The sequence below is a fragment of the Caretta caretta genome, chromosome 11 (assembly GCF_965140235.1).
Source record: "Caretta caretta isolate rCarCar2 chromosome 11, rCarCar1.hap1, whole genome shotgun sequence".
Lineage (NCBI taxonomy): Eukaryota > Metazoa > Chordata > Testudines > Cheloniidae > Caretta > Caretta caretta.
In genome coordinates this window covers 8,461,853-8,485,239 of record NC_134216.1, presented here as the reverse complement: position 1 = coordinate 8,485,239, position 23,387 = coordinate 8,461,853, and the positions used below count along the sequence as shown (strand labels likewise).

The following is a 23,387-nucleotide window of genomic DNA, read 5'->3' as shown; positions in this document are numbered from 1 at the left end:
AACCTGCTGAGTAAACTGGTTTCAATATTTTTGAAGTCCTTTTACTTAAATAGCCCTATAGGTATAACACCAACCAAGATCATACAAGCTACACTCTGGCTGTTCTCTTACCGTGCTCTCTGCACTGAGGGGGAAGTGCAGAGTGGCATTACAAGTACACAGTACTGCACCTTTAAAAAAAATACTGAGGAATGCTTGTACAATCAACACATTCCTCACCGATGAGTTAATACAAAAGAAACAACATGCATCTTTCATGATGCATTTTAATTAGTGATGCTTGAGTGTGCAGTTTCAGAAACAGCACTCATTGCTCTGGGGGTGAATGTGCCATGACACAACACCAAGGTGAGTATCAGGGAAACTAAAGCCTTCAGCACTGGCAGGCGGGGAAATTGTACCGAGCTCTTCTTCCTGCAGCAAGGCTGGTTTGAACATGAGATTCAAGTAAAATGGCATACCGACAAAATGTGAAGAGCAATTATTAGCACTAATAAATAAACTACACATCTACCGCCCCTATCCGAGGATTTCAAAGCACTTTACAGACTTTAATTAAGCTTTCGAACACCCAGCATCACTGGGAGGTAGGTCAGTATTAACCTCATTTTACAGATGGGGAAAAATGATGCAGAGAATAGTGAAGAGACTTGCCCAGAACCATACTAAGGAAGAGAACCCAGAGGCTCAGCCCCTTACCCAAAAATTACTACAACCCCCAGACTATGAAGATGGAGCAAAAGCAACCTGGCTTTGTAGAATCTATCAGCTTCCTTGTCACTTCAGTTTCGAAGTATGGCTACACTTCACTCACTCTCTGTGACTTATATCTACCCACTCACGTCCTCCAATCTGGTCCTCAGTTGCTATTACTCTGCATATCTTGAACAGAGAAGGGGATCTCACTCTCTCACTAGCAATGGCCTATCTGAGTAGGGCAATGGTTCTCAACCTTTCCTGATTACTATACCCCTTTCAGGAGTCTGAAGCCTGAGCCCCACTGCTTGGGGCTCAAGCATGTAACTTAGCTTCGTGAGGCCCGGGGCAACTGCCCTACTTTGCCACCCCCGAACGCCAGCCCTGTACTTGCGACCTCCCTCCCCCCTCCAAGCCCATCCAGCAACTCCCACGTTCAGAAACAGTGATCTAGATGAGTTGACATACTCCTGGAAGACCTCTGCATAATCCCCGGGATACATGTACCGCTGCTTGAGAACCACTGGTGTAGAGCTCTTCCTTCATACCATTCAAGTCTCACCTCAAAAAAACTTCCTCCTTGCTGTAACCTATAGTTTACTCAAAACACTGCCTATCCTTTCTCCAATACAAATTCATCTTACGAACTCTTCCTACTCTCCCAATCTTACCTCCAACCTGTTTTCTTTTAGCTTCCCCGCCACAGCATGCATTTGCACTTTTACTGCTTTTAAATTTCATCTGCCTCTACCCACAGAAATTGCCAGATCAAATATCCCTTTGCATCAGTGATTACTGAATGGCGGAGAATAAAAAACAGCCCACAACAAAACAACCTACTGAGAGTTTTATTATGTTTTTAAATCTTATGTATTACTTCAACCAGGGGATTTTCAACCTGGTTTCTTTGGCGCCAGTTAATGGGTGGCAATCAGACAGGCCAGGGAAGTGACACCATTCACCTTGGTTTCTCTTCTCTGCTCTCCCACCCAGCCCCCACTGCTAGCTCCACCTAATGAGCTGGATTCGCATGGAGTTACTAAATGAAAACCCAACTATAAAGGAGGGGAGAACGTCCAGGAACAGGAAGAAACACATCAAAGAAAAACGAGGCCAGTCCAGTTACTCTGAAACATTAAATTCAATGAGCTAAACAAACCTAATTCCCCCTGGGCTCATGGAGGAAGAGCCAATAGCTTGTTGTTATAATCTAGTCAGCCTCGAAAGGAATATGATTTTGGCTCTGGAAATAGATGAAGCCCCTATGGAATGTCATTATAGAGGAGGCACTGTGGGAGAAGAATGATCTGCCAGCCTCACACTGGAAAACATCCAGGCCTATGTACCATGGGCAGTGGAGTGCAAGTACACTGGGGTGTTTGAGTGGGTTAGCTTGTCTTTATAAGCATGTGTGACCTTAAGAACCCCAATATTCACACCCTACACACTAGTGTACTGATCTTTGTACAAAATATGCCTTGTGAGGTATCATCTGAAAACAAATAACTCACTGATCATTTATATGCTTGCATAATGTATGTACATGATTTGTATTAAGAGTTATGGCTGCATGTTGGAATTATGACTAAAGTGTGTTTAAATTAGGCATATCAGAGGGAGCTGGTAAACAGGTCTCGCTTAAACAAAGGAACGTGTATTTGATTCTCAGACCAGCCCGATCTTCAGGCAAAGACAATTAAAGTCTTTTTTTTTTTTTAAATATTAGGTAAACAAAGCTATTAAGCTAACAGAATGGGGTAAGAAAGAGCATGGAGCTTCCTTCACCACCCGACTCCATGTCAGCATCCTCACAACTTGAATAAACTATACTTTGAGCGTAACCCTCAGAAAAATCAATTTCAAAGACTTATTGGTGTACAAAGATGGGAGGTGGGGGGCAGGGAGCTGAACCTCAACTGATAAGCAATTGAATCCACCGGACCAGGGGGATGAGGTAGATGAGGCTTTCTTCCGGCAGCTCACGGAAGCTACTGGATCGCATGCCCTGATTCTCATGGGTGACTTTAATTTTCCTGATATCTGCTGGGAGAGCAATACAGCGGTGCATAGACAATCCAGGAAGTTTTTGGAAAGCGTAGGGGACAATTTCCTGGCGCAAGTGCTAGAGGAGCCAACTAGGGGGGGCGCTTTTCTTGACCTGCTGCTCACAAACCGGGTAGAATTAGTGGGAGAAGCAAAAGTGGATGGGAATCTGGGAGGCAGTGACCATGAGTTGGTTGAGTTCAGGATCCTGACACAGGGAAGAAAGGTAAGCAGCACGATACGGACCCTGGACTTCAGGAAAGCAGACTTTGACTCCCTCAGGGAACGGATGGCCAGGATCCCCTGGGGGGCTAACTTGAAGGGGAAAGGAGTCCAGGAGAGCTGGCTGTATTTCAAGGAATCCCTGTTGAGGTTACAGGGACAAACCATCCCGATGAGTCGAAAGAATAGTAAATATGGCAGGCGACCAGCTTGGCTTAATGGTGAAATCTTAGCGGATCTTAAACATAAAAAAGAAGCTTACAAGAAGTGGAAGGTTGGACATATGACCAGGGAAGAGTATAAAAATATTGCTCGGGCATGTAGGAATGTTATCCAGAGGGCCTGGAGCTGCAGCTAGCCAGAGATGTCAAGAGTAACAAGAAGGGTTTCTTCAGGTATGTTGGCAACAAGAAGAAAGCCAAGGAATGTGTGGGCCCCTTACTGAATGAGGGAGGCAAACTAGTGACAGAGGATGTGGAAAAAGCTAATGTACTCAATGCTTTTTTTGCCTCTGTTTTCACTAACAAGGTTAGCTCCCAGACTGCTACGCTGGGCATCACAAAATGGGGAAGAGATGGCCAGCCCTCTGTGGAGATAGAGGTGGTTAGGGACTATTTAGAAAAGCTGGACGTGCACAAGTCCATGGGGCCGGACGAGTTGCATCCGAGAGTGCTGAAGGAACTGGCGGCTGTGATTGCAGAGCCATTGGCCATTATCTTTGAAAACTCGTGGCGAACCGGGGAAGTCCCGGATGACTGGAAAAAGGCTAATGTAGTGCCAATCTTTAAAAAAGGGAAGAAGGAGGATCCTGGGAACTACAGGCCAGTCAGCCTCACTTCAGTCCCTGGAAAAATCATGGAGCAGGTCCTCAAAGAATCAATCCTGAAGCACTTGCATGAGAGGAAAGTGATCAGGAACAGCCAGCATGGATTCACCAAGGGAAGGTCATGCCTGACTAATCTAATCGCCTTCTATGATGAGATTACTGGTTCTGTGGATGAAGGGAAAGCAGTGGATGTATTGTTTCTTGACTTTAGCAAAGCTTTTGACACGGTCTCCCACAGTATTCTTGTCAGCAAGTTAAGGAAGTATGGGCTGGATGAATGCACTACAAGGTGGGTAGAAAGCTGGCTAGATTGTCGGGCTCAACGGGTAGTTATCAATGGCTCCATGTCTAGTTGGCAGCCGGTATCAAGTGGAGTGCCCCAAGGGTCGGTCCTGGGGCCGGTTTTGTTCAATATCTTCATAAATGATCTGGAGGATGGTGTGGATTGCACTCTCAGCAAATTTGCGGATGATACTAAACTGGGAGGAGTGGTAGATACGCTGGAGGGGAGGGATAGGATACAGAAGGACCTAGACAAATTGGAGGATTGGGCCAAAAGAAATCTGATGAGGTTCAATAAGGATAAGTGCAGGGTCCTGCACTTAGGACGGAAGAACCCAATGCACAGCTACAGACTAGGGACCGAATGGCTAGGCAGCAGTTCTGCGGAAAAGGACCTAGGGGTGACAGTGGACGAGAAGCTGGATATGAGTCAGCAGTGTGCCCTTGTTGCCAAGAAGGCCAATGGCATTTTGGGATGCATAAGTAGGGGCATAGCGAGCAGATCGAGGGACGTGATCGTTCCCCTCTATTCGACATTGGTGAGGCCTCATCTGGAGTACTGTGTCCAGTTTTGGGCCCCACACTTCAAGAAGGATGTGGATAAATTGGAGAGAGTCCAGCGAAGGGCAACAAAAATGATTAGGGGTCTGGAACACATGAGTTATGAGGAGAGGCTGAGGGAGCTGGGATTGTTTAGCCTGCAGAAGAGAAGAATGAGGGGGGATTTGATAGCTGCTTTCAACTACCTGAAAGGGGGTTCGAAAGAGGATGGCTCTAGACTGTTCTCAATGGTATCAGATGACAGAACGAGGAGTAATGGTCTCAAGCTGCAGTGGGGGAGGTTTAGATTGGATATTAGGAAAAACTTTTTCACTAAGAGGGTGGTGAAACACTGGAATGCGTTACCTAGGGAGGTGGTAGAATCTCCTTCCTTAGAGGTTTTTAAGGTCAGGCTTGACAAAGCCCTGGCTGGGATGATTTAACTGGGAATTGGTCCTGCTTCGAGCAGGGGGTTGGACTAGATGACCTTCTGGGGTCCCTTCCAACCCTTATATTCTATGATTCTATGATTCTATGAATCAATTGATTGTATACAATATTATGGTGTTATAAAAAAGTGTATAGAGTGACGACTTTTCTGGAATGCAGTTACACACTGGTAATTAATATCATTGTGAAATGTGTGCATTAACATTATATAAGGAAATACGGATACGTAATGATATTGTGCTTTACTGTCTGTGGCCAAACAGGTTCCCTTCCAGACAGGAGAGAAGGCAGCTATTCACCTGTCTCCTATGTAAATTCAGCATGGTGGAATCAAAACAGTGGAAGCCCTACTTACATACAGAGAGGTGGAAAGGCCACGGGAAGGGAAAAACAGCATAAAGTCACCCTGCCTCTTGTAACAAAGTAGATATAAGCAGACAGATGCCATTTTTGGCATCCATCACTTGACAGACAAAATGGAACAGAGCTCTTACAAACTGAGAAAGATGGGTCCTTCAATCAAGGGGCGAGATAGTGACTGAAGTCTCTGGAAACTGAATACAGGCGAGAAACCATCGCAAACAACGCCTACACTTTGCTAGATTAAGTTTTAGACTTTTAGATGTGTGTTTTCACTTTTATTTGCTTGTAACCCTTTATAACTTTATTCCTTTTACCTGTCAACACTTAACCTATGTCCTACTGTGTATAAACTTGATTTATTTTTACTATAAAGCAACTCAGTGCTGTGTTTAATTGGAATGGTGTATTTACCTCAGTTAAGTTAATACTCTGTGATGTGCTTTTGTGTCCTTAGAGGAACAAACAAACCTTATTTTTCTTCTGAACTATCCAGGAGAGGGCTGGACATTTCAGAGCACAGTGTTGGGAAAATTTGGGACAGAGTGTGCTGGAATCATCTTGCTGGTTCTAACAAATGCTGGTAGAGACCAGGAAGTGTGAATGATGTGTTGCTGGCCAGCTGCTGGGATCAGAGTTGTTGGACCAGGACTTTAGTTATACACAGACACTCAGGGGTGTGACCTGCATGCTTGCTGCTGACAGTGAACGTCCCAGGCAAGGAGCTACAGTAGCAAAGCATTTGAGGCACCCACACTTAGAACCCCTCACTGCTCCGGATTGCACCCTGAACCCTTCAACAGCATGAAATGGCTTCCACTCAGGACTTTTCAGGATGTACAACTCTATAGCACAACAAAAGCATAAACTGGGCTATGGGAATCTTACTTATTTCCAAGCCCACTATGGAATTTTCTGCTGCTGCAACCCACAGCATTTCCCTAGGTGAGTTATACTCTCGGCCAGATGGATAACTGCTGTAGAAGGTGGCACAGTAGCAGCACTACATACAAATAGAGGTGAAGGATAAGACATGGGAGGCACAGCCTCTTGTTTCCAACCCATGCTCCCCGAGCACAGCAGTTCTGGGGAGCTTCTAGCCCTTGCTGGATCAAGTACATACATTAATCTGGCACAGAATTTGGTCCCTTGATCCAGCAAGGGCTACAGGCTCCCCAGAAGTGCTGTGCTTGGGGAGCGGGGGTGGGAAAACCGAGGGTTGTGCCTCACAGGGCTTTCCTTGTAACCCTTTCTGGCTGACGGAGAGCAACATGCAGGCCCTCAACAGGAGGGCCTTCTATGCTAGGACTTGGAGATGCAAGGGAGAGAGGTGAGAACCAGCCGAGTACAACTCCTCTGGGTAGGCATTGAGGGGGTTGCCCCAACTGCATTTGGAATAGGACTCTACAAGTTACCAGGATCTGAGGGCTGAAAAGGAGAGCTGTTCCTTGTGGATGTGAACATTTATGTGAAAACAGCACAGATACTACAGTGGTACAAGCTTTAGAGAAGCACTTTGCTACAACAATGATAATATAATCCTGGAAGACCTCTTTCAAGAAGGAAGAGGAGGAATGTGAAGTAATTAAACGGGTTGATTTCTAAGGTTTAGAAAGAGAATTGGTAACTGGAGAATATTACTTATTGTTTGTATTGCAGTAGTACTTAGGAGGCTCAGACATTGACCAGGATTACACTGGGCTAGGTGCTGCACAAATGCAGAAGGAAAACTACAGACTCACTCCTAAAATGTTGGGCACTCTCCCTACTGATTATTATTATAGGTCAAGGCATAAGTGTAAAAATGAAGAGAATAATTTTGGTGGAAGTGTCTAGTTCTACAGTATTCCTCCCCACTCGTAAATTCCACAAGCTTTGTATTTCAATTGCATCATTGTAGTAGAGACACATCAGCAAGAAGAACTCCTCTTATTCCTGTCTGCTTGACTCTCTCACGGCACAACAGAAAAATCCTGCTATCCTCCTCACCAACATTTGAAAGCAAGTCAGGACTGGAGTTAGTCATAAACCCACTTCCCCAGAATTCAAAAGTATTTTTGCTTGCTAGGATGCATTCTTGGCAATATCTCCACTGAGACAGCATCACCTAAAACCAGCAGCTCTCCACTGAAAAATAGGAAGGACCTACCCAAACTGAAAAAGCAACTTTCACTGTGGCCTGTGTTATTCAGGAGGTCAGGCTAGATGATCAAATGGTTCCTTCTGGTCTTAAAAGCTAAATTAATAGTGCTCCTTTAGATCTGAACTAACCTTATAACCTGCCTCCATACACACACGTAACTAAATACAGACTGAACCGAAAGGAAATTAAATAGCAGAATGTCTCCTACCTTGTTTCTTCAAGTTTAGCCACGTTTGCTGCAAAAAATTCCAGACAAGATCGATTACAAATTTAAATTTGCATTCATTCTGTTAGTATTTATATAGCACCATAAATAAATATCCATGACACTTAAAAATAAGATATCTTCCCCCAAAGAGCTTACAACCTAAATTAAACAAACACAGGAAAAGACTAGAGTGACCGCAAATAACGAGTTGCAAAGCAAATACGTATGAAGCACGAAGAACACATTTTTAAACTGGAGACTAGGATTTATGAAGGGATCTGAAAGCAGACATGAAGGTCATTCCAGGCATAAGCAAGAGTGAGAGAAGGAGACAAAGGGAATATCAAGGCAAGAAAAACTGGCAGCATGTCGGTCACAAGGTGGGACAATGGCTGAGATGCAAGCAGGGGAAGAGTTATTCAAGGTCTTGCAAGGATGGGGAGTTTTAAGCTGACACAGAAAGTACAGACAGACAGCAAAGGGATTCAATGAAGGATCATGCTCATATATTGGTTAATTCTTTACTTATTAGACCAATTATTTTTCTCTATAAACATCTTACAGTATTCATAGGTGACTTAGCTGTTAGGCAACCTCACAAAATGTCAAAGACAACCTGAAGTCACCCAGTTTGTTAAGCACACTGTGTCGCAAATATGTTCCAAGAGCAATGACTCAAAGGAAAGATGGATCATTATAAAAATCATCATCCAAGATGAGGAGAAACGTCCACACAAGAACTCCTGTCTAGAATCAGCACAAGATGTTACTCTATCTGAGTCTCATTGTGGGCCGTGCTGCCTACAATGTGTGGTCACAGTTTACCTTTCATTTGTAGCGTTCTCCTTGAATATCGCTTGCTGGGCCTCCTTTCAAAGGACGCTGATCTTCTGGCTTTGTTGGTCTTGGTTGTCTGGTATTCTGTTTTCCCACTAAAAGTGAAAGTTAAGGTACACAACGATGGGACAAAGCACTTGTTTACAAAGGCAGAATATAGGCATAACTGGGACAAAATACCTTGTCTGACTTACTTGTAGGTGTTTGCTTTATGGCTCAGCAATCCTACCTTGCTGAGACAAACAACTTTATGCTTCTATGGTGCCTTTCATCAGAAGGACTCAGGAACTTTGCAAATATTTTAATCTCTGCTGAGGGAGATATTATCCCCATTTGCAGAAGCAGAAACTGAAGCAATTCCTTAAGGGTTAAATTCCTCAAAATACACACTTTGTCATTTTAAACACGCAATCATGGTAACTGTGTGCACTTTTTGAAAAAATCAGAGCCCAAGAGACTCAGCCAGTATCATATAGGAAGACTAGAACAGACCTAGAAATTAGAACTTTGATGCTCTGACTCCCAATCCTATGCTGTTTTCTCAAGACGGGTCTTCTTACCTAAAGAGGAACCTGAGGGCTCATGGGCTTTGGATACAGAGCCTCCATCTCCAGCTCCTTTGCCTAGCAGACAGGCCAAGGATTGGTAAGCAGCTGAACAACCAGCATGCTCCAGCAAGGTAGCATGTGGTGAGTTTGCATTGTCACTGCTTGTACTTCACCTGTTCTGTAGATGTAAGTCACTTCATTCTCCGGAGCTGACAAGCCAATGTTTTCAACATGCCCTACATTCACTTCCTTAATAGCCCTATTACATTTGCTAGGGGTTCTGCCCGAACTGCAGATTATGCTTTCCAGAGATGTGCAAGTAAATTACCTACTTCCATTTGACAATGTCCTTAAAGTGACCCTCATACCCTTTACAAGTGATGATAATGTCTATGTTTATTATATTTTTCTATTTATAAAATGCACTTTTCACAATGTGTATGCAGATGGACTTCATGTGATCAACAAAGCAAAATGATAACAGCTTAATTGACCCAGGGCCCAAAAAAGAGAACTTAAAAAAAAATCCCAAACATAGTAAACTAAATCTGCCTCCCCTAGCAAATCAACCCCATAGGTAAAAGACCAAGTGTCTTACAGTGTGTCTTTGGGACAAAGATGAGACCTCATTATATGATTATGCAGTGTCTGAAACAGCGGGGCCCTGATTCCAATTGGGCTTTCTGGGCACTGCCGCAACAAAAATAATATGAATTCCAGAGTCACAAGCCTTGCTCTGCCATCAAATGTGTAAGTCTAGAGTGTGTCAGTTAAATGCACCTTATGGAACATGAAGTGGACTCTCAACCAGAACCAAAACTGCAGGGCTTCATGAATCAAAATCAACCACTTGAACTGTACCTGGAAGTAAATGGGAAGCCAGGGTAGTCTACAGAGCACAGGTATAATGTACTGTATGTAAGAAACAGGACAACCTGTTGACTTTGGGAAACTGCCCCTAGTACATTTTAGTGCACAGATCAGAAAAAGCTTAAGTTCAGTTCGCAAATCTGGAAAGGGTTGTTTATTAAAGATTGTGCATTATTTTGGCCAGTTTAACAGCCTAATTTAAATAATTTATCTAAATGCAGTTTGTGACATCCAATCTTCTGGACACTATAGAAACTGGATACCACTTTCCTCGCTTGTGCATTACCCAAGGGACTGGAAATGGGGAGAGAAGAGACAGCGAATGAGAAATGACTCTGACCTGTATCTGAACCGTGATCCCAGCCGAATGAAGCTTGATCGGCTTGAGCCTTTTTGGACGGGTCCCCTGAGGCGGAAGAAAGCATGATGTTCCACTGCACACTTCCACAAGTGTTTGCAGGCTTTGGGGTGATCCAGCCTAAACACAAAAGTGTGCTCCTGCTCCTTCCCCTTAAAGCACAGAAAATACACCATGAATTCAAACAGCCTCGAACGAGTCAGAGTTCCCCACAATTTAATGAATGCTCAATAAAATTTATATTCATCTGTGGTGAAAAATCTCCCCCACTTCATCTCTGCCTGAGAATAGATGGATGAAATACGCCAAATACAAGTGGAATTGCTAGAGAGAATATTCAGTGTTTTTGACTCCAGGAACAACTGGATTTGGCCATTTATTTTTTGTGGAATAAATTAATGATTAAATATACTTGTTAGAGCCAGGATGGCTCTGTGTTAGGAGCAACATATCAGGGCATCACCAACACCAGCTAAGATTTGCTTTTGACTAGTTAGCAAATAGCACTGTAACTACAATGCATTCACTACACATGAGGCATCTTAAAAGAGTCACTGTCCAACCTGGCCTGCCCAAATGTATACACATTAGAGTATGTGGTTGTGGGGCAGCGGCATTGAAACTGTTTATTAAAATGTATGTTAGCAACTTTGCACTCAAAAAAGATCCTACAATAAACTGATTTGTAGATAAGCCGGATGAAAAATGTCACACAGGGATAAGAGACCCACAATATGGCGGCAACTAGCCTAGGTCATGACTCGGGCTCATGGGGCTTGAGCTGCAGGGCTAAAAATCACTATATAGACATTTGGGCTCAGGCTGGAGCCCGAGCTCTAGGACCCTCCATCCTCACAGGATCCCAGAGCTCGGGTCTAAGCCTGAACGTGTACACAGCAATTTTTAGCCCTGCAAGCTCAAGTCAGCTGACCCAGGCCAGCCGCAGGTTTTTTTATCCTTGTGTGGCCATACCCTAGGAGGCCAAGCTCAGAACAACTGTGGACTGATGGGAATATTACAACATAAAGGTACTTGTCTCTGTGGCAGACTTCCTGGTTCTTGTTCCAAATCAGATCCACCTCCCTGTGTTACCAATCCTCGCTTTTTTATAATCTGCTCAACTCAGAGCAATTTCTCCTCCTGGGGGCATTTCTGTCATCTGTTTAAGGAATGAGTTCCAACTGCGTGGCATTTACACTACCTACCTTTATTAGCTTTCTTACATAACACACCAAAGTACACTTGCTCTTTCCAAATTCTCTGGCCCATACTAGTTAAACAAGACATTGCCCTTTTAAAAGCTGAGAATACAAAGCAAATCAGACACTGCTAAATTTCTTTTACATGTAAATTCACTGCCCCCAAGAAGTCACAACTAAAAACACTCCAATGCTGCCATGTTTCTCCTGCAAACTTAAGTGTGAAATGAGAGCAGGAGTAACTAACTAGTGCCCGTGAATCTTAGTTACACAGCAGCTAAAAGAGCTAACAGCACATTTTAACTACCTGCTCATCATCTTCAACAACAACTAGTGTTAATTTGTTCTTCTTGAAGTCCAGTCTGGTTATCTTTGGCCTGTCAGATGAAGAAGAAAAGAAATGTGTAAACACATCTTTGTTGGTCCATAGAGAAGAGTTATATTCAATGTTCTGCTCTAGAACTCACCCATTTTAAAAGCTGATATAAACAGACTGAGGTCCTACAACAAACGTCCCAATGAGGTATGTATTAGCCGGTGTATTAAGAAATTGTCATTAAGAAGTTATGACTTGAAGAGATTTCAAAAACTATAGCAACTTTTAAAAAGATGAAGCTTCTATTGGGGGTCTTAAAATGGATTTTTAGCTGACATCAGTACAGTCTATTATTTCTGGGCAGGGAGAGGATAATTAAGGCAAACTGTGTTTTATACAATTAGATTGGATCCAATCAAACAAACCTGCCTGACCACCCCCCTACCCATACCTTGCCAGCATGGGAATAAGCATGAGAAACAGGGACCACGGAAAATAACTTTGGACCCTTAAACCTTGCTTAAGCCTAGACCCAAATCTCAAAGTGGGTTCCCCATCTTTCTGCCTGCTTTTTAACCATATGCAACTGTACAAGTCCTATGGAACTGCTACAAATACCTCCAACAAACTGGTGTTACCCCCTCAAAAGCCTGCAGAAGGGAACTGCAGGTGTTGGTAAGCATTTTCATACTCTTTACTACATTATATGGTTATGTGCTTTTATCTAGGCCTGAACCCGTTTCTGTGGTAAGTGTGGGACAGAAAGGGGTCATTTCCAAAAAAAGGCAGAAACCACCTGGATGGTGTTTTGCACTCAAAGGATTCCAATACCCACACCTCCTCACAAAAAAGAAAACATTTGGCCAAGATACCAACTTGACTGGTTGAATGCTTTCCCCTCTCCCCCACATATCCAGTACTACACACATACACAACGAATCCAATAAAGCAGCATGACAACCTGGGAAAGCATACTTGATATTATTAGTGATGCTGTACGGGCTTCATTGTGTATGTATTTAGCACTGCTGTACGGAAGAGAGATGAAAGCACACAAAAACCACTCACGTATTTGTCAAGGACACTAACCAAAGAAGATAACGTTTTGGACACTGAAAAAAACCCATAATTTTAAGCTATGGAGTATTTTGCAGATTACTAATATTGACTAATGGTCTCAGACACTGTGATGTTCAAGAATTCTTGGCTAGTGTAAAAGAGTTAGGTATTTTACAATGCACAGTCTTAAGTCTTTCAATCTCACCAGAAAAACAAACCAATCTTGGTGTCGCCTTCAAAGACCAGAACTCCCGTCGGGGTCAGTCCAAGGCTGTAATCATTGCCGTCCCTTGCCTAAGTATCACAGACCAAAACAGGTTGTGTTGAGTTCCACGTGTAGGATCCCATGTATGTATAAATCATTCCAATGTATCCCATCCTTCATTGTTAAGGTTAAATAATATTTGTTATTTTATTACAATAACAAAACTCTCTAAAAAGCCTCCTAAATAGCTTATTCTACTCCACAACTCTTTGGAGAGATCAGGATAAAGAAGGAAGGAGAAGAAAGGGTTTCTTTATATGCTTATGGGCTAAAGACCCTTCTTGTGTTATTCTCTACCGTTCTTCCTTTACAATCTATTTAGTCTCTCTATAGACAATTGTGAATTGATACCAGATTAAATCCCGGTCCAATTTTGATTTCATTTACTATGATTTTCACGTAGGCTTCAGGCTGACTGAAATCTGCAGCGCCTATCACATGTTTAAAACACAATATAAATATAGATAGATTAAAATTACAGCCTCCGGAAGCATACACAAATTAGTTCGTACCAAGTGATTACGCATAACCAGCCTAAGTACTAAACATTTTAGAAAAGCACCATATTATTACCTTAATCTCATTTGTTTTCCTTTCCTATACAGCACTTTTAGCTTTGCACAATACTTGGAACATTTGGTCTGTAAGAATAACCGTTTCCAAAGAGGTCATCACCTTGTGGGCAAACTTACCTTGACTATGTGCATGTCCACCCCATACATTTCCAGCCACTTAGCTTTGTTCAAATAGTTAGTTTCAGCTTGGGCTGGTGTTTGCCCCCTGAAATAAATTTTTTTAAAGTTAAACAGAATCCTGTAAAACTACGAGCAATGAAAAGAAAAACTAGCATATGGAGAAAGAGGGGAAAAACTGATGTCTGTGGGACTGCAAAAAGCAAACATTGCTGGCTCTCTCAAAGTTTACATGAGCACCAAGGCCACCTTTGCAAATTTAAATCTGAAACGCTGATTGTTGCAAAAAGCATTGCATTGCAAGATTAGACAAATTAATGATTTCACTGAAACTGTGGAATTTTACCATTCATTGACAGGACTAGAATTTCACCCTGCATTGAAGAGGCAGACATGTAAAAATATCAATTTTCATGTTACATTCTCAACCAAGAACTGTTAGATTTGGTTTCTCATGTTCTATGATGGAATCACATTACGATTATATCTGGGTGAAAGACCACATAGAAATGTCAGCATCATCCCCACTGCTTCATTTGCATATGCTTTACCAATGGAAGAGTCAGAAAGTTGATTTGGCAAGCATGGATCAGGAGGCTAAAGTACCTGTATTCCTTCCACTTCTCAAAAATGGCCAGTTCCATCTCTTCAGTTTGAGTGGGCATAAACCTGAACTCAGACACCAGGTCAGGAATATGTTCACCAGGATCATAGTCTCCAAGTTCAGCTACAAAGAAAAAACTCTGTCAAGTGACATTCCATTCAAGATAAATCCTAGCTTAAAGGCAATAGCTGTAACAAGAACTGGCTTGAGCTGAAATGTCTACCATGATTTGTTTACTTTGTTAAGTGTTCGAGACTCAAAACTTCTCCCACTCCCTACCCCCCATATTTATTGTTTCTACCTGTTTTCATGTGGAAACTGCAGACATTGACAAACGGCCCTACAGCCTAAGCTCTGTACAGAACTTCTGCATCTGCTGATGAAATACTGTTAGTACAGCTGCTCAAAATTTTTCCCGCAAGAAGTTTTCCAGCAAAATTTTCTTCTCTTTTTTTTTCCTTTTTTTTTTTTTTTAATAAAATGGAACTTTTCATGAAAAATTGTCAACATCTTTGAATTGTCAAGATCTTGGAATCTCTTGAAACATTTTCATCAAAATAGTTTTTAAATAGTTACCAAGCAGTATTTCAGTAAAAATTGTTGACTTAAAAAAAAAAAGAAAGAGAGAAAAAATGTAAAACTTTCAAGAAAAATGTACCCATTTTGAATCCTGTAGAAAGGAAAGTTTCAAAATTTCCCCCAAAACAGTTTTAATATTTTTCAACCAGCTATGACTACAGATCTCTCTGCAAAAAATAACTTAGGGGTGCAAAGGCAAGAGTAGGGGAGAGAAACTATTTTTCCTCTTTCCATCAGTGTAAGCACACTAGTGTCACAATGGCTGCGCAACATCAGAGAACTGGCTCCTTTTTCCACGGCTGCTAACACTTAAAGGCCAACCTTTTTCAAACACAGTTGCCTAAAGAAGAGTGCTTATATCTGTAATTAGAAACCTAAATTAACATGGTCTCATTTTCAGTCACCACCTCCAGTGACTTCAAGAGAGTAGTTGGTGCTTCACTCACCTTTGAGAATCAGGAACCTAATTTTGGGCCCCCAAGTTCTGGTCAAAAGTGCAAGCAAGAAACTGACCTGCTTGAAAAGTGCAAGTTTTTTGTACAAAAATAAAGAGAAAAACTTTTTGGAAAACAAAATGGAAAAGCCAATTAAATATATAAAATATTTAAAAGGTGCAAAAATTGAATTAAATATTTTGTTGTATTTACTATACACAAATTTATTTCTTGGAGTTCTGAACACAAACCTTTAAATAGCCTTTTTATACACTTAAAAAAATACTTTGACACAGAGGAAGTCTGTAGATCTACAGTAATTTACTCCCACTATGCCACCTGCCTCTGTTGAAAGGAATGTTGTCAAAGCCTGCTTAGGTTCCAGCTGATTTAAATAAAATCTGCTCAGCTGCCAACCAGACAGTAAGATTAAAGCACTACTAAAGAACTCACTGTGGAATTAAGAACAGATCTGAAAGTAGAAAGGAAATGCCAATATTTAAGAATAGGGTATATGACCTATTAAGTTCACCCTGCATTTCTAAACACTTGATCTACTGCACTATTAGATCAAACGCATTTATCAATGCCAGTATCTCTCAGAACGGGATGCATTCAAACTGTTTAATATCAAGGGAAAAGCAACAGATTTCTCTACAACAAGTTTCCCTACCTTAACTACTGGCTCTGAAAGTCAAGGAAAGCGTGGGCCCCTTAATGAATGAAGGAGGCAACCTAGTGACAGAGGATGTGGAAAAAGCTAATGTATTCAATGCTTTTATTTGCCTCCATCTTCACAAACAAGGTCAGCTCCCAGACTACTGCACTGGACAGCACAGCATGGGGAGGAGGTGACCAGCCCTCTGTGAAGAAAGAAGTGGTTCGGGACTATTTAGAAAAGCTGGATGAGCACAACTATATGCACTGCATCCGAGAGTGCTAAAGGAGTTGGCGGATGTGATTGCAGAGCCATTGGCCATTATCTTTGAAAACTCATGGCGATCGGGGGAGGTCCCGGATGACTGGAAAAAGGCTAATGTAGTGCCCATCTTTAAAAAAGGGAAGGAGGACGATTTGGGGAACTACAGGCCAGTCAGCCTCACCTCAGTCCCTGGAAAAATCATGGAGCAGGTCCTCAAGGAATCAATTCTGAACCACTTACAGGAGAGGAAAGTGATCAGGAACAGTCAGCATGGATTCACCAAGGGCAAGTCATGCCTGACTAACCTAATTGCCTTCTATGATGAGATAACTACCTCTGTGGATGAGGGGAAAGCAGTGGACGTGTTATTCCTTGACTTTAGCAAAGCTTTTGACACCGTCTCCCACAGTATTCTTGCCAGCAAGTTAAAGAAGTATGGGCTGGGTGAATGGACTATAAGGTGGACAGAAAGCTGGCTAGATCGTCAGACTCAACGGGTAGTGATTAATGGCTCCTCGTCGAGTTGGCAGCCGGTATCAATAGGTCGGTCCTGGGGACGGTTTTGTTCAATATCTTCATTAATGATCTGGAGGAGGGCGTGGACTGCACCCTCAGCAAGTTTGCAGATGACACTGAGCTGGGAGGAGTGGTACATATGATGGAAGGTATGGATAGGATACAGAGGGCCCTAGACAAATTAGAGGATTGGGCCAAAAGAAATCTGATGAGGTTCAACAAGGACAAGTGCAGAGTCCTACACTTAGGATGGAAGAATCCAGTGCACTGCTACAGACTAGGGACCGAATGGCTAGGCAACAGTTCTGCAGAAAAGGACCTAGAGGTTACAGTGGACGAGAAGCTGGATATGAGTCAACAGTGTGCCCTTGTTGCCAAGAAGGCCAATGGCATTTTGGGATGTATAAGTAGGGGCACTGCCAGCAGATCGAGGGACGTGATCGTTCCCCTCTATTCGACGTTGGTGAGGCCTTATCTGGAATACTGTGTCCAGTTTTGGGCTCCACACTACAAGAAGGATGCGAAATAATTAGAAAACGTCCAGCGGAGGGCAACAAAAATGATTAGGGGACTGGAACACATGACTTATGAGGAGAGGCTAAGGGAACTGGGATTGTTTAGCCTGAAGAAGAGAAGAATGAGGGGGGATTTGATAGCTGCTTTCAACTGCCTGAAAGGGGGTTCCAAAGAGGATGGATCTAGACTGTTCTCAGTGGTAGCAGATGACAGAATGAGGAGTAATGGTCTCAAGTTGCAGTGGGGGAGGTTTAGGTTGGATATTAGGAAAAACTTTTTCACTAGGAGGATGGTGAAGCACTGGAATGCGTTACCTAGGGAGGTGGTGGGATCTCCTTCCCTAGAAGTTTTTAAGGTCAGGCTTACAAAGCCCTGGCTGGGATGATTTAGTTGGGGATTGGTCCTGCTTTGAGCAGGGGGTTGGACTAGATGACCTCCTGAGGTCCCTTCCAACCCTGATATTCTATGATTATCTATACCGGGGTTCTCAAACTTCATTGCACTGCGACCCCCTTCTGACAACAAAAGTTACTACACGACCCCAGGAGGGAAGACCGAAGCATGAGCCTGCCCGAGCCCCATTGCCCTGGGCAGGAAGCCAAAGCCAAAGCCCAGGGGCTTCATCTCTGGGCAGGGGGCCTGCAACCTGAGCCCTGTTGCCCAGGGCTGAAGTTGAAGCCTGAGCCCTCGGTGGTGGGGCTCATGCTTTGGCCCTGGGCGGTGGGGCTAGGGCTTCAGCTTTGGCTCCGGGCTCCAGCCAGTCTAATGCCAGCCCTGGCGACCCCATTAAAACAGGGTCACAACCTACTTTGGGGTCCCAACCTGCATTTTGAGAACCACTGATCTACAGCACTATTCGTATTTAAGCTGAGCAGATCTTTTATAAAATACCTAGGAGAATAAAAAATTTCCGGGATTGACTTAGTCTTCTTTACGAATCACAGCAAGAATAAGCATGATACCAAAATAGGTTTTATAAGGTATATGGAGTATATAGAGAGGGACATTTTTCCAGAGCGGTCTATGGTACATTAAACACAGATCACATAACTGAAAAGAATTTCACTGCACAACTCCCTTTGCACCAGTAAAACAAACAAAAACTATAGCCTTCCATTTCTGTGTGGATCCCATCATCTCCAGAACTGTCAACTCAACTGAAAGTGGAAGGAAGCAGACAGCGGCCTGGTCCACATAGAAGTTGTACTGGTGTGAGCTAAATCCACATGATTCAAGTGTAAACCAATGTGGAGTGTCCATACACAAAACTGCATTGGTTTAATGAGACTGGTGCAACATCACACCTTTAGTTAAACCAGTGCAATGTGTGTGTAAACAAACCCCCTGTTTGGAACCACTGTAGTTTGGTGCATGATTCCATTAGACCAAGGATGGAACCTGAGGAATTGACTGCACTGAGACACCAGAGGGACAGCCCTGTTCCTGTACAAGGGCAGTTCAAGCTGAGTGCACAGTGAACTGTTAGTCTGAAAGTGGACACTCTTACAAGTCTGAGGAAAAAACGTTTTAGTGGAAAATGAAAACTAACACGTACAGTTCATATTGCACTCTGCAAAGTGCCTGGTGCCAATTCATTTCCTTGGCTAAAATGTGTTTCTTCAAAAGCTCCTTTCACCCTTCCCTGATGTGGCAAAGTACTTTGTAATATATGCTGACAAATTAACAGGCAAGGAAAGTAGGTTTTTCAGCTTTAGGATTACCAAGCCCTGGCCAAGATACTTATCTTTGCACCACAGTGGCAGAGAGAGGAGGATGCAAGACTACAAGGAAGAGTCTACACAGTCATTTCCCCCACCCCACTCACCTTGTAAGGTATAAGCTGCCAACTGGACCGCTGTGTCAAACGGGCATTCCAACCTGCCACAGGAAAAATGGCTCATTAGATAAACCTTTGCATGACTGTGTTCGCAAAGAGGAGACAACTCAAGCATTTGAGAGCTGAGATGCAGTTCGTTCCAGTGAATGTCAGATCTTTGATAAGTTGATGCTTGAGATAAGTACTATAATATCCAGACTACACTAATTTGACTCTTTGAGCCAGCACACCAAGAATATACATTTGCATACACACAGAAGGTATCAAGAGAAAAATATATTCTTGTCAAACTGAATGCTGGGGTTCCTAGTTTTCCTAAGAAACTGTGTTGTTAAATCTCATGTTAAACACACTGTAATTGCCTGAGAGACTCAATGTAGCAAACATACTATACTCCTGGGGGAATTGTGCAACTCTGCGCATGCGCAGAATTCGTGGCCCCCTGCAGATTTCTTTGCTTCCCCACAGAAAAATGACTTCTGATGGGAAAGCAAAGGGAAGCTGCAAGAGCGGTCATGCACCCCCTCCCCGGCACCATAGGCAGGTTGGCTCGGGGGCCCGGAGCAGCTGGTAGAGATGTAAATCACCACCGGGGAGGGGGGCTGGGCAGTTGTGCAAGTGAGAGAAAGAGAGAGAGAGACACACACACACACAGTGTCCCTCTTGCTCACTACTTCAGCACACTCGGCGTGGAGGGGCAGGGCTTCAGGGTGTTTCTGAGGAGGTAGGCATGGGGCAGGCTCTGTCCCCTCAGGCAGAGCAGAATGTAGTAGCATGCCTGCTTAGTGAATTGTTTTCCATTGTCTTTGTCAATTCCCCCATGAGTATAAAACAGGTGTAAACATTTTAAGGCTCCTTCACATTGCCAGAAGGGTGTAAAGGATGGTATGGCCTTATAAATGCTTAGGGTGCTTTTGTGATTAGAACTGGTCTAAATTTTTGGACTGAAAAAATTTCCTATCAAAATGTGCTCCATGAACTGTTTGCTACTGACCTTTCTGGAGATAGTCAGTAGCCAATATAACTTGTGAGTTTGATTTCCCAGCCCTCACTTGCTCTTCAGTTGCCTATGATGGAACACTGAGCATATATGACTGCATATTTGTTGACTAATAACTAGAAATAAAGGGTCAAATCTAGCTACATTACTATTTGGCAAGGGGGATTGGGGATTTCCTCCATTGCTCCCTACTCGCATTCTCCATTCATAGTATTGTAGTTTAAATAAACTACCGAAATAATTGAAATCGGAGTGATTATATTGCGTTATTTTGACAAATAAAATACGCAGAATTTTAAAATATTGTGTGCAGAATTATTATTTTTTGGCACAGAATTCCCCCAGGAGGAATACTAATAGTACTTACTTTCCACTGAGAATATCCTGTTTTAGCTGAAGAACAAATAAATACCTATGAAGGTAAAAGAAAGGACAAAATAATCAATTAGAGCTAACAGTTCTAATGCCAGTCAGTCAGCAGCTGGACAGAAGGAGCTATAACCTGACATTTAAGAACTCAATAAGGTGCAACTTAGATTTAAGATGCTGCACACTGATCTTTCAAGGCCTCTCAGTATGGGCTTGCATAGACTGAGCACAGTGCAAACGAAGAAAAACCCAAATGATGACTTATATGAATTCGGATCAAGGACCTGAAGGAGAAAGAGGAAGATGCTGCAGGATTAGTCCTGCTCGTTTCTCGCTCTTGCCCCATCAGGACTCAGTAATGCACCATGTGACGGTCGGCACCACCATTCATTCAAAAGCATGAATGTCTAAATTTTTTCTCAAAAGTGCCTTTGCCTAGATCCCATCCTGAAAACTGGCCACAGGAGAGTGGAACTGGAAGAAAATAAAGTCTCGTGTTACCACCTTGCTCTCCATAGCAAGGCCCTGCAGAAAATCTTAGCTTACAGACTGCTTTTCCTTTGGATTGGGAAGGAAGGGGGGACTAGTACACCTGGCAGTGAAAAACAGCATGACCCTTTTATTCTTCTTCTGGTGGGGATGCCCAAAGAAGAAGCTCCAAGAAAGAAATGTCACTTACCCTACGATAACTGGTTTCAGAGTAGCAGCCGTGTTAGTCTGTATCCGCAAAAAGAAAAGGAGTACTTGTGGCACCTCAGAGACTAACCAATTTATTTGAGCATAAGCTTTCGTGAGCTACAGCTCACTTCATTGGATGCATTCAGTGGAAAATACAGTGGGGAGATTTATATACACAGAGAACATGAAACAATGGGTGTTACCATACACACTGTAACGAGAGCTATGACGAGTAGGAGAGCGGAGGGGACGGGGACCTTTTGCAGTGATAATCAAGGTGGGCCAGCAGTTGACAAGAACAGTAGGGGGAGAAATAAACAAGGGGAAATAGTTTTACTTTGTGTAATGACCTATCCCCTTTGCCGTGTACGTTGGCCAAACTGGACAGTCTCTACATAAAAGAATAAATGGACACAAATCAGACGTCAAGAATTATAACGTTCAAAAACCAGTCGGAGAACACTTCAATCTCTTTGATCACTCGATTACAGACCTAAAAGTGGCAATTCTTCAACAAAAAAACTTCAAAAACAGAATCCAATGAGAGACTGCTGAATTGGAATTCATTTGCAAACTGGATACAATTAACTTAGGCTTGAATAGAGACTGGGAGTGGATAGGTCATTACACAAAGTAAAACTTCTTGTAAACTGCTGGAAATGGCCCACCTTGATTATCACTACAAAAGGTTTCCCTCCCGCGCGCCCTCCCCCCGCCGCTGGTAATAGCTTACCTTACCTGATCACTCTCGTTACAGTGTGTATGGTAACACCCATTGTTTCGTGTTCTCTGTGTATATAAATCTCTCCATTGTATTTTCCACTGAATGCATCCGATGAAGTGAGCTGTAGCTCACGAAAGCTTATGCTCAAATAAATTTGTTAGGTCTCTAAGGTGCCACAAGTACTCTTTTTCTTCGTACAATAACTGTGGTTCTTCTAGATACTGTAGTTAGTGTGGATCCCACTGTAGGTGTGCATAAGCCTCACGTGTGAAAGACTGGAGAGGTATTGTTAAAATAGCAGCATCTGTCTGGGCTGTGCATGGTTTCAACACCACCATATCCCTATGGAAGGATGTGTAAGGTACTTCAGCTCTGAGTCAGTGAGCTCCAAGCCCTTATGGCTGAAGTGATGTCCATAAAAAAAAAAGACCATTTTGATGGTCAGGTGGTGTAGTGAACACTCCAACAATGTTTCAAAGGGAGGGTCTGCGAGTTGAGGTCCCATGTGGGAGTTAGGTCTCTAACCAGAAGATAAGCATGAAGGAGGTCACTCAGGAATTTTGATACTGTCAGATTTGAGAAGATTGAGTATGACTGTACTGAACTGTGATACTCCGATATTCCTGCCAGGTGAACTTAGAAAATGTTAAATGCTAGTCCAACCTGCTTCTGGTGCAGCATGTAGTCAAGGATCGTCAGTCTTGGGGCCTCCACTTGGGCTATCTGGTTTTGGGCAGCCCATATGGAAAAAATTTCCATTTGGAGGAGTAAGTCTTCCTAGTGGGAAGCTTCCTGCTTCGTACAAAAATCTCCTGAGCCTGTAGGGAGCACTCTGTCAGGAGTGCTCAACCAGCCTACATCCAAAACATCAGTGCAATGACTGCAGATCTAGGTGCAGAATTTCACCACTGTTCTGAGATATTATGTGCAAGCAGGTCAGAAGGTGTATGGGGCGGGGAAGGGCGGACATGAGGACATCTGCAGTATGCCCAACAGCCAAACTGTCTTGGCCAGCATGAGGCTACCAACACGATCATAGCCTTGTCCCGTCTGATCTGGACCATTGGATCCCATTCCCAAGAGAGTGAGAGAGACCATGACGTGTGCACAAGAGGCCAGGGATTGTGGCTGGTATCTGTCTAGACTCATGGTGGTTTAGAAGCACACAGATCCAGTACATGGGTCCAACTGCAGAAGCCTGGTGTGTGTCCACCAGTGGGTCCACCGGTCTGTGATACCCTTCCTTGCTATCACCCTGTCCCATGTTAGAAAGCCATATTTGGCCAGTAAGGAT

General features: G+C 43.1%; 1 protein-coding gene across 2 annotated transcripts in view; it reads right to left on the bottom strand.

Annotated features, from left to right (window-relative positions):
• The window catches only part of EPB41L5 (erythrocyte membrane protein band 4.1 like 5), a 63,886-nt gene that overhangs the window by 10,022 nt on the left and 30,477 nt on the right, over positions 1 to 23,387 (bottom strand). For both annotated transcript variants that reach the window (XR_007359148.1, XM_048869702.2), the window contains exons 6-14: positions 20,690 to 20,734; positions 19,311 to 19,363; positions 14,521 to 14,641; positions 13,915 to 14,002; positions 13,163 to 13,251; positions 11,890 to 11,959; positions 10,366 to 10,535; positions 8,596 to 8,702; positions 7,771 to 7,798 (exon numbers count right to left, since the gene is read on the bottom strand). Coding sequence is in view for 1 of the 2 variants with exons in the window: in XM_048869702.2 (XP_048725659.1) it covers positions 7,771 to 7,798; positions 8,596 to 8,702; positions 10,366 to 10,535; positions 11,890 to 11,959; positions 13,163 to 13,251; positions 13,915 to 14,002; positions 14,521 to 14,641; positions 19,311 to 19,363; positions 20,690 to 20,734 (771 nt within the window). In the remaining variant the exon portion in view is untranslated. The remainder of the gene's footprint in view (positions 1 to 7,770; positions 7,799 to 8,595; positions 8,703 to 10,365; positions 10,536 to 11,889; positions 11,960 to 13,162; positions 13,252 to 13,914; positions 14,003 to 14,520; positions 14,642 to 19,310; positions 19,364 to 20,689; positions 20,735 to 23,387) is intronic.